Source organism: Sander vitreus, chromosome 17 (assembly GCF_031162955.1).
Source record: "Sander vitreus isolate 19-12246 chromosome 17, sanVit1, whole genome shotgun sequence".
Lineage (NCBI taxonomy): Eukaryota > Metazoa > Chordata > Actinopteri > Perciformes > Percidae > Sander > Sander vitreus.
This window is the reverse complement of record NC_135871.1, coordinates 7,921,103-7,932,486: the sequence shown is the minus strand read 5'-3', so window position 1 is coordinate 7,932,486 and position 11,384 is coordinate 7,921,103. Positions and strand designations below refer to the sequence as shown.

Here is an 11,384-nt window from a genome sequence, read left to right as displayed (position 1 = left end):
TTCTTGTCCTCTCGCTGAGCCCACAGAAAAGTTCCCTGCCCTGTATGGTAGCTTACCCTCACCCTCCTCCTGGGTGAGCGTCAATTATTCATAAGCCTTGGGTAGCTAACTTGAAACCGATAACCCACATGCTATTTATACTTCATTTCAAATGAACAAATACTTAACTGTGAAGTTCCAGGCAGCTTGGTCGTGTCTGTCTGCATAGCTGCTGCTGAGCGGGCGGTTGTGTTGGGAGGAGCGCAGGGGTCATCTGTCCATGGGGGAGAAAGGCTGAACCAGCAGCTGCACATTATAGGTGAGGCTACACAACAGAACTCAGAAGATTAGAAGTACTACATGTAACACAAAAGAGATTTTCATTATTTTCGGTGCTAGTTTTTGTATAAATGAATGGCAGTGCTCTAAATAAAAGCAGTTTATTTTATACCACCCCATTGGATTTATTCCCATGTTTTCTGTATCCTGTTAGTTACTGACGCAAAGACTCAATTTGTCAATCAGGTTAATCCAAACTAATTCAAATTTGGATCTAAAATAAACTCCCATTTGTAGACAGAAATAAATAAAAGAACGAGGAAGAATAAATGGTTTTAAATATCAGATAATTTGAGTGCTTCTACCCATTTGTAGTTGATTTTTAAGTCTTTAAATGTTGGCAGTGGAGTAATGTTTTTGTGTGTGACATTTTTCTGGCAGGATGTCATCCCACCATCCTCTGGGTCAGCATCTTATTAGACTTGCTTTGCCAGACCTTCCTCCACAGCGCTGCGGAGGAGGGTCTGGCTAGTCCTCACAGCATTCCGGGATTGGAGAAAAACGTGCTCTGCTTTATTGGCATTTCTTTAAACCAATCACAATCGTGTTGGGCGGTGCTAAGCGCCGAGCAGAGCCACGGTGCCTCTGCAAAATATCCTCGGGAAGGAACTTGTTTTGGTGGAACGTGTATATGTTCAAAGGTTGTTTTAGTCGTGGAAGAGAAAACTCAGAATGGACAGATAGTCTAGCTAGCTGTCTGGATTTACCCTGCAGAGATCTGAGGAGCAGTTAACCGTAGTCATTAATCCACCGGAGTTTAAAATTACAACAAAAAAAAGAAAAAGCGGAGGGGAACGGACATCCGGCCGAAAAGAAGGACATCCGGCGGAATTGGCGGCAGAACGAGAGCAATCCTGGAAGTGGAACATCGTGGATATAGACTAGCACCTTATAGACTGGCCATGAGGACTTTATCCAATTTACAGCGAGAAGCCACCCTCTGATGAAGCTGGGGGGTGGGGAGGGGATATTAACATCCTCTTCTACCAGGTAGGTAGAATCAACTTATAACAATCATTGCACATGAAGTTTTATATTTGGTAGTAGAGCTGCAAAGATTAATTGATTAATCGATTAGTTGTCAACTCTTAAATTAATCGCCAACTATTTTGATAATCGATTAATCGGTTTGAGTAATTCTTTAAGACAAAACATTCCAGCTTCTTTAATGTGAATCATTTCTAGTTTCTTCTCTCCTCCGTGACAGCAAACTGAATATCTTTGAGTTGTGGACAAAACAAAGACAAGATTTGAGGACGTCATCTCGGGCTTTTGGGAAACGCTGATCTACATTTTTCACCATTTTCTGACATTTTATAGACCAAACTAATCGAATAATTGAGAAAATAATCAACCGATTAATCGACTATGAAAATAATTGTTAGTCGCAGCCCTATTTGGTAGCTCGTTTTAGTCAAGTCATATACGTAGCTTCCAAGCCCCGACTCAAGCCTGCAGCAGTGTTTTGCATTGAAATATTTTTATTTTAGCTGCAGGATGAGTGTCTACGTCATTGGAATTTGCTTAACGTCACAATTCACAGACATCAAGGGACTGAATTGGACTATGAAATTGAGGTTATTTTTTAGATCATTTTGCTATTTAAATTGAAAAAGAAATATATGGGGCAATATGTAGGTTTCATTATATTGAGTGTATGTTGTATTGCATCATTTTATGAAGTTATATTGCTTATTGAAAACACCCAAAGATTACATGATAAAAGAAAAAAACAAACAAAGTCAATATTATATCATGGGCCAGTGTGGATTACACTTAACAGTTTTATTTGGAATATTAAGACAATGAAGCATAAGCCAAGCACCAAGAGTGACAGCTACAAGTGTCGCATCATACGGCTCTTAAAAATGAACAGGTTATACTGGAAAACAACTGGTTTTTTTTTCCTCTTTGAATGGTGAAGTAGATACACAGAACAGACAGTGAAATGTGAACATGATTATGCCATTTACACGCTCCAAATCCTACCTGACAGCAAATGGAAAAAAAAAAAAAAGGAAAGAAAAAGCAAAGAAAAGCAGAAGAAAAATGGAACTGCGATATTCGTCTGACGACAGCTTGGTCAGCCTGTGGCAGCGGCTGCAGCCCGGGACTTAAAGGGCTCTTGTGATAGGTCAGAACGAATAGGGCAGTCTGGGAACACGGCGGTGCAGCAGAGTGACAACCCTTAGTTCCCGTCATTGTCAAGTCCTGTTGCCTCGGCACCCACATCCACACAGCAACCAATGTGCACATACAGCATTAAAGTGACAGAGGATTGCAACCATTGTTACACTACACTCCATTGCATATTAGGGAGAAGTAATAATTAAAAATAATTCTTTCATACATATTTTTCTGTTTGCATATAGCACTTAACCCACCTTTCTAAAAAAAATATATATATATATATATATATATATATATATATATATATATATATATATATATGGGAGCATGAAAAGAAATGTTTAAAATATCTTGTTTTGTTTGTCCTCTTAAGAGCTGAAACCATGAGTCGTACCGAGGTGGGGTGGGGGGGGTAGGAGTCCTTCATCATCATGGTGTTGATGTAGTTTAGTGGGACAGCTAGCGACACAACCAGCCCATCTCTCATCCAGACCAGACCCAGTGGTTTCCTGCCACAACCAAGGCTCTCATAGTGCAGCTAAATAGTGTCATACTAAGGACAATGTAAGGTCAAAATAGTTCAATTCACGGCATTTAGTTTTTCTTAAGAACAGAATATACAAGTAAACACCGATCTTTGCTCTCCCTTTTTGGGGGGAAAGAGACACAGAAAGGTAGTGCTGGCTAAATGTGGCCCATGTTTACACATCCCTGGCTTAGGGTGGGGTGGTGGGAGGGTGTGGATGTGTGTCAATACCTGGGGTAGTGCAGGTGTCAGAAGAAGTGCGATAGTAAGTATGTGTGCAAATGTATGTGTTCCGGACAGTTAATGCACCACAGAAGAATAAAACATCTTTTCATCAGGCTCCTATAACATAACTATCATTCATCATACATAAAATGTTTGTCCCCCCGCCTCCCTCCTAAATCTACAGGTTATATGGCAAACATGTGCTACGGTTAATGTCAGATATTTCCCATGGGGAAAACTGGGTTGAGAGGGTCCTGGGACGCTCATCGCAATGGGCCTGCCTGAGAAAAAAAAAGGGGGGGGGGGGACAGGTGCAGAGAGGCATCGTTCATAGGAGTCAGTGTCATCACCCCTCACAGTCAACTCTGCATCCCCTCCGCTGGAACCCTCCGTGTGGCTCTGTCCATACACTAAATATACTCCCACACAATACACGCGCATGCACCAGGGTCTGCGGCACGGTGGAGAATACAACTCCATCGACACAGCTTACAATGCCTGAACGCCAGTGAAATATTTCAGGACCACTGGCTTTTTCTTAACACTCGCACAAGTCTCGCCATTTTGAGCTAAAACACAAACAGTGCTGTCCAGAAATATTTGGACAGTAGGGAATTTTTCATTTTGGGCTCTGTAGTGCAGCATATTGGTAATGAAACTATGACTATAAAAAAAGGTTAAAGTGCCAACTCTCAGCTTTTATGGTGTTCAGAACCACGTTTGGTGTTTAGTGGGAATTCTCGCTCTTTTGGTAACACTTTACTTGAAGGTATCTACATATGAGTGACATGACACTGTCATGAACACATGAACCCTAACCCTAACTTGTCATGACAAAAACCGAATGACACTTACTAAAAGAAGCGTTATGTCATGAACGTTTAGGACTCGTTTATAATGTTTATGGCACGTTCATGACAGTGTCGTGTCACTCTTATGTAGATACCTTCAAGTAAAGTGTAACCGCTCTTTTTTTTTTTTATATGCAATTCTCCAAGTTTAGTGCAAGCAGGCAAACAATGATGCTTTACATTCAGACAAGAAAACCAATAATGAATGTTCTAGACTGGCCAAGTCACCTGACCTCAGTACGACTGAGGGTGCTTTTACTTGCTTAAGACCAGACTGGCAAAAAAATTACCAAAACAAGCAAGAATATAGATGACGCCAGTTACAGGCCTCGCAGAACATCACCATAGACAAAATGTCCGCTCATGTTTAATATAGAAGTCAGCAGTGACTGATTGTAAAAGATGTTCAACCAAATACTAAATGTGATGACTTAAGTTTAGGTTTCTAAAAGTGGGAGCCTTTGTACAAAAAGCGGTACATTCCTACCATGTTCACCCAATATGGATGCGAATAAAAGCCCTAAGTTGTCACTAAGGCCAACTGTCATTTCAAATCCAATATGCTGGAGTAAAGAGCCAACACAACTAAAAAAAAAAAAAAAAAAAAAAAATATAACATGTCACTGTCCTAATACTTGCAGACTGCACTGTAGAACACAAATACACAATTAAAGTGCTATTTTACTTCAACGAATCCATCGCCCTCTCTGGGAGCAAGCCGTTGCCACAACAGGAAGCCACAGCTCTCTGTGAGCCAGCTCCATCTCTCCTCCTCCTGGCTCCTTAATGCTAACTTCAGCCTAACATCGCCCTAACAGGGTTAGGTGGAGAGTAGAGGGTAGGACAAACAGGCTTTAGTTCATTCTACACCACAGTCACCTCCACATCAGCCCAGTGATGTTAGGGATGTGGCCAGATGGAGAGAGAGCAGTTGGATATAATAATAATAAAAAAAAAGGCCTCCTTCAGCCAAGCAGCAGCCATGAGGCAACAAGAGTGGCCCTTTTAGTACCCAGTAAATTTATATCCCAACATGGTAAAATTAGCCTGTGATTAGTGCCTGCAAGTGGGGTGGGGCACTGTAAGGAGTTGTATGCTATTGCTATGCAGTAGCATGATCGGCAGGTGACAGTGAGCATGATAATATGCTGTCTGTGGGTTTTTCAAATAGATATCTATTTCTTTGACAGTGTGGATGCTAAAAATCCTGAATTATGAAAGTGCACATACAAGCAACTCAAATGTCAAAACTCACTCCTGCCACTCTTAACACATACAAGGGATTAACATGCGATATTCAAGCTTTCTGAGAACAAAGTGCAGGGCAGTGGAAAACGTTTGGGACTTTAATGGGAAGAAATGTCTGTTAAATTCTGATTAATTCACAATGCAGCAATGCAGTGAGAAATAGGTCTTGTTTCCTGCCTGATAAACAAGTGAAAAAACGATAATGGTTTTGCAGAGAGAAGGTTTTCAATGTTGAATTTCAGGGTGTAGGTGTGAGCTTGACAGGGCCAGGTTCTCCCCTATGAAATAATTAACAAAAGGAGAGCAGAACTTTCAACAGTTGGTAAATCTGAAATATAATTTGGCGTTATTCTAACACCACTGAGCACATTTATAAGCTTTAGTCTACTACTTATTACACATAGCTGTGTGCAAGCGCTTTGGTCACAGGCTCAAATATTCATGGGAAAAGAAACACACTGACATTTGTTCATGATTCATCCTCACTGATGAGAACTCCCCATAACCTTTAACATATGTGCGGGTTGATATACACACAAACTAAAATATGAACTAGTTTGAGAAGTTAAGCTTCAATTTAAGCTTTCCAGTGATCATGATCTTGTGCGTTTTTCAGCTTTAATATTTTAGTTTTACACATTAGCGGCTGGGTGTTTTTTTCAGCATTTGTTAAAAAAAACAACATGCCGTAAAGGAACCACTCTGCCTTTCTCTAACCATCTCATGTGTATTCATATATAACTACTACTACGAGTTAGAGCAAACACTGTTGCTGATGAATTTATTTAATTGCTTAAGGCTAACTTGGACAATGTCATCAGAGGTTGGATCAAAAAGAGTCAACTTTCATGCCCTCTCATTTGGATCTGTCAAGTTGCAGAGTACAACCTACACTTGGCTGGAGATCGTTACTGTATCTTGAAATATGCTACAGTAGGGCTGGCATTGGACCCGCTAACAACCTAATACTACCATACAGGCCATAATGTGGCGAGAGACTAATGCATGCATTAGTGAGAGAGATGTAACTAAATGTACAATGTATCATTTCAATAATCTGTCATAGCTTAACCAACATAGCACCACTGAAAGTGAATCTGTTACAAAAACTTTATCGTGCACCATAAGTATGTGAGCTTACAGCTCATGCACCTCTTCATTAGTATTCTCTTTAGTCTCATTTGATGGCATCCGAGTGGACTGTGTTGAAGCACCTCCTGTTTCCGGTTTGAACTACAAAACAACTGATTATGGATAATACAATAAATGGTTCTCTAAAAAGGCACATAGGTTATACTTATTTTTTTTTCTCATTTATCACAATGAGAACACAAAAGAAATGACTGTCTAACCAGCATTGCTTTTGTCCTAAGGAACACAACTAAAATCATTAAAATTACATAACTAAAGCTCTCAAAGATATGCCAACCTCTTGAGAGTTAAGGGTTGCCTGCACTCAGTGCTAGAACTATGACTAGCAAAGCAACCGGGCAATGAGGGCATTTGTTGGGGTTGAGACCTTATAGCTATAAAAGTTGTAAAGTGGCTACATCACTTCTTTCCTGTTGACACAGGGCTCTATATAAAAACAGCTCAACACATTTTAACATGGCTCTTGTTAAGTTTTTGAAGTATCATGAGAGATTAGCTGTGCTCCCCATTTCTGGTCTTTGACTATATGTGGTCTCCCTCGAAACAGCCCATTCTCAAACAAGCCTTAAGAATGGATCAATTCACAGTCATGTTTAAAAGGGACACTGACATTTTGAATTTTCATCTTCTGCCTTCACCTAAAGCTTTTCACACATGCCCTCAATTCCTCTGAAAAGACTTAGTTGCAAGTATCTAGTGAAGAAAAAAATTACCAACTGGGATACACAGGGTAAAAGCTTTCTGTATACCAGATGCCACCAAAAGATACTAAATAAAAGAACGCAGGGGTAAAACTAAACACTATTAAGCCATAACACAATTCCATAAAAACACCAGACTGCTCATATGTTACCCTAGGGATGAAAATGAACTGTGTGCATAAGTGTATGTGGCCAATGAAGACCAATGACCAGCAGACTGCTGCGACAACTGTAACAATGGCAAGAATTGATAGGAGGGACAAATTGTAAGAAAATATTCTGTTTTGAAAGCAATGCCGCGCTATGGGAATAAAGTTGACAAGTTTAGCTTGCTCACTAAATAGGACACAGTAGATAGATTCATCATTCACCATTACTGCTTTAGGAGAAACTACTATTTTTTTAAGGACTAGTCTATAGGCTTTAGAAAGCACTTCATTTCCCTGATGTGCTGTTCTGAACTCTATGGACCCTCTTAGAATCTGTCCCTGGCTAAGCTGATGCCCATCCGTGCAAAGAGATAGCAAAGAATGTGCCTTATGTAGCTCTATCCATGGGCAAGCTCTGACTGCAATATAACAATAGCATCTCCAGATCACACACACACCCTCTTGCGAGGTGCTCCACTAGGTGCTTTGACAAGATAAGGAAGAGGGGGAAAAAAAAAAGTGAACTGTACAATGTAGCCATGTGGGCCTAACTAGCAATTTGGGATGAATAGAGGAGGCATGCAGGCAGGTCTACAGGCAGGGTGATGTTGTGGGATCAGGCAGACATTTAGCACAAAGCAGGAGAGAAAAGACACAAAGCACTGATATTTGTGCCTTTCCTTCCCGTCAAAACAACCTGTTCAACACAAAGACATGTGCTTGCCAGACAGCGTTATACTGAATATAATCATATGTTTTTTTTCTGTGATGTAAGTAATAACTAAAACAAAGATTAGAATGAATCTTGTATAGCTTGTTACATGAATTCCATCCCCCACCAGAAAGAGGGCCATGTCACTATAGCCTCTAAATGGGTAATGAGGAATTTATTAAGTTCTGTAATCCTCCTGCAGTGTGTATACACAGGCAATGGAAAAGCCCACCCTATTTGACCTTGAGTGGCGGTTCCCTCTCCAGCCAGCGAACTCGTACTTTCTGTTTATAGTGATACTCCTTGAGGAAGTCCTGCAGGGCAGGGGGCAGCGGCAGAGAGCCTATACCATCGTAAGTGGTCCAGCGGCAGATGGCAGCTCGTGCCAGGTGCTGCAGGCCAAAGGGAAAGGTCCGATGGAGAGGCGCAGTAAGCAGCGGTTCAAAAAACATGCAGGCGCTGGGGTCCTTGTAGTGCTCCAGCAGTCCTGTGACGGTGGAAGAATGGAAAACGCAAGGGTCGTGAGCGTCAAAGCTGAAGTTGTGGTTCCACTGCTCGATGCGCGCGTGCAGTGAGCGGTTGTAACGGCGGAAGCTAACGGAGAAGAGGTAGTCCTCCTGGGCTGAGTCACGCAGCAGGAAGGTGCCCTCTGGCCGCCCATCCAGCAACGCCTCAGCCTCGTAGCGGTCCATCACGCCCCAGTAGCAGGGCAGAGCGGTGATCTGCAATAGGTCCGGCACCAGGCAGTGGATATAGTCAATCTGAGTGTGAACCTTCCAGGGCCCAGGTTGCTGCCGGCTCAGGTGACCATCCCCAGAGGCGTGCCTCTGCTTGGGCCTCCTGGCCTGCAGACAGAGGGTGGTGGAATCCTCCTCAGAGTCACAGTCCTGGGCTGACGCTGCAGCCCCCAACACCTGCCCACAGGCCCCTGACGACCCAGCACCCGCAGAGCTGCCAGCCCCTGAGGGCCGGCCTTCCCCAGAGGCCTCTCCCATGCCAGGAGCCATCTTTGGTCCCAGTTTGTAGAGAGAGGAGCCTGGCACTGAGGCCTCCAGGGTGTGGATCTGTGCATTAGGTGGTGGGTCCACACCTTCCTCGATGCTAAGTCTGCGGCGCTCACGCAGACGTTCCTCCTCATCCTCAGGAGAGGGGTGGGCCGGGTCGAAGGCATCCAGCAGGGCAGTGGAGGAATGCGGGCTGACCGGCGCCGTGTGTTGCTTGATCAAGTGCCACTTGTGAGCAAGGTCTGAGCCTGGTGGGAAGGGGCAGGTCTCCAGCATGAGCTCCGTCAGGTGAATCTTACGTTTGGACATGACGGGGTTCTTAGATGAGCGGGAGCGTCTGCGAGCAGGCAGGGGTAAGCATAGCCCCACTGTATCACTTAGCCGCTGGCGCAAAGACCGAGCAGTCAGACTGCGTCCTCCAGATACAGAGTCGCTCATCTCCTGAATGGAGCCGACTCCATAACGCCTGTCCCTACGGTTTCCACTCCCCCGTAAGCGCCCAGACCGCCTATCTGCCTCCAGAGAACTCTGGGTTTTGGTGGAACACGAGTGTTTTTTCTTGCCCCCCCATGGAGCATGACGGGAATAGGAGTCTCTCCGGGCCAGGGGAACAGCCCCTGATCTCCCCCGCACATCCTCAGTGTCCTTGTCGATTGTAATCTCTACTATCTGAGGGCTGTCCGACACACAGTTGTGATGGCGGCGTCCTGCTGGTACCATTGGCACTAGCAGGAGGCTCCGTGATGGGCTGGAGGCTCCTGGTGCCTGAGCCTCACCTGAGCTGCCTCCTTGGCCAAGATCCACGACACAGTGGACGGCATCGGCCTCAACCCTGCTTTCACTTGAACCGTTGTTGTGAAAGAGTGTCTGGCATTTGCTCTTCAGGTTGCTCCACATGTTGCCCACTTTCTTCATCAATAGGAGCCCCTGGGACCTGAAGAGAACAGGAGACAAAACTGGTAAGTCGCAGGTGGAAAATCTGGCAACAGCGATGGCGCCTAGATTTAAGACGGAGGCACAAGCTACATAAAGAATGTCCTACATTTAAATTTCCCAGACTACTGTGTATCTAGTAATTTGACATGGTGAGAGTATAACAGGGCCAAAGTGTCTGAGAGGTGGGTGAGCTTGAGTAGTTGGAACAGCAGAGTTAGGAGTTGCCAGGCAGACGTGCAGAGACACAAGGCCACAGCTATAAATGAACCCAGGATCTGCTCACAGCTGATCTGCTGGTATGTACTGTATTACAGAGCCAGTCTAGACCTGACCAAAAACGTTCCCTGTTACAGCAGCAGATAGGACACATGTACACTTACATATGCCGTTGATTTATCACTCTACTAGAATTTGACAGGGATTTAGAAGTAGTAGCACCAAATTGCGTTCCAATGGTGCAATTCTTTACAGTGAGCAAAGTCACCAAGTGGGAGGTTTATTAGGGTACACATGTTGGTCTTTCCAGGAAATTCAAATCACTGCAGCAAACACTGAGATACTTGAATAACTTGCCAACATGCAACATATCCAAAACCAAACACTTTGCAAGTCTTCACACTCATGTTTTAGCTCTTTGTTGCTGAAAGTGAATTATACAACCGTGTCTGGACACTCATCACTTAAAAGAATATTGTTAACTGATAACATTATCCAACATTGACTTTATGCATTAGTACAAGCAGCTCATCATAGAGTGTCAGAACATGGCAAGAGATTATGGCTTTGCACAGTCAGCTGTGATAGACAAGAGTTCTGTGATGCACAGGAAACCAGAAAGGTCTTTAGCACATGACTGATTAAGTTGATTTGCTGACGGCAGTTACAAGGCTATTACTAACAAACTCATGACGTCAGTGTCATCCCCCTTATCGACTTGCTTTGTACTCACAAAACATTCATTCAGTCGTTCAATGTTTGAGCCTGTATGCGTCGCATACAAAAACAGCCTGCAATAAATGTGTTATGAAAACATGATCTTATTCACAGTTGCGCTACCATCACCAAATGTGACATAACTCATTCACTGTAGTTCATCTCCCGTTTTGTGCTCCGTGTGCATCTGCACAATAAGCCTGAGTAAGTGCTGTGCATTGTCTGGTCCGTTGGACGTCTTCCTTTCATTCTCTCAAAGGCCAGTACCATTACAAAAAAAAATCCACAGCATCTGACTGTGCTCCCAATCTGATCACCACTGGCTTGAGATGGAGCTAGACTTCCAACAAACAACATCCAAAGCAAAGCATCCAAATGCTTTAACACTAAATGCCAATTCAGCAAAACTCATAAGTGTTAAGAATGTCCCTGTAGTTCCCATAGTAACATCTGTAAGCTGCAACTTAAAGTTAATTACACTAGATTTGATTACAAAATG

The 11,384-nt window shown here is 43.4% G+C and overlaps 1 protein-coding gene across 1 annotated transcript in view; it reads right to left on the bottom strand.

Annotated features, from left to right (window-relative positions):
- Window positions 1-5,382: 5,382 nt before the first annotated feature.
- socs5b (suppressor of cytokine signaling 5b) overlaps window positions 5,383-11,384 on the bottom strand; it is a 14,135-nt gene continuing 8,133 nt past the window's right edge. Inside the window, exon 2 of the mRNA XM_078272480.1 lies at window positions 5,383-9,950. Coding sequence (XP_078128606.1) covers window positions 8,246-9,931 — 1,686 coding nt within the window. The 5' untranslated portion in view covers window positions 9,932-9,950 and the 3' untranslated portion in view covers window positions 5,383-8,245. The remainder of the gene's footprint in view (window positions 9,951-11,384) is intronic.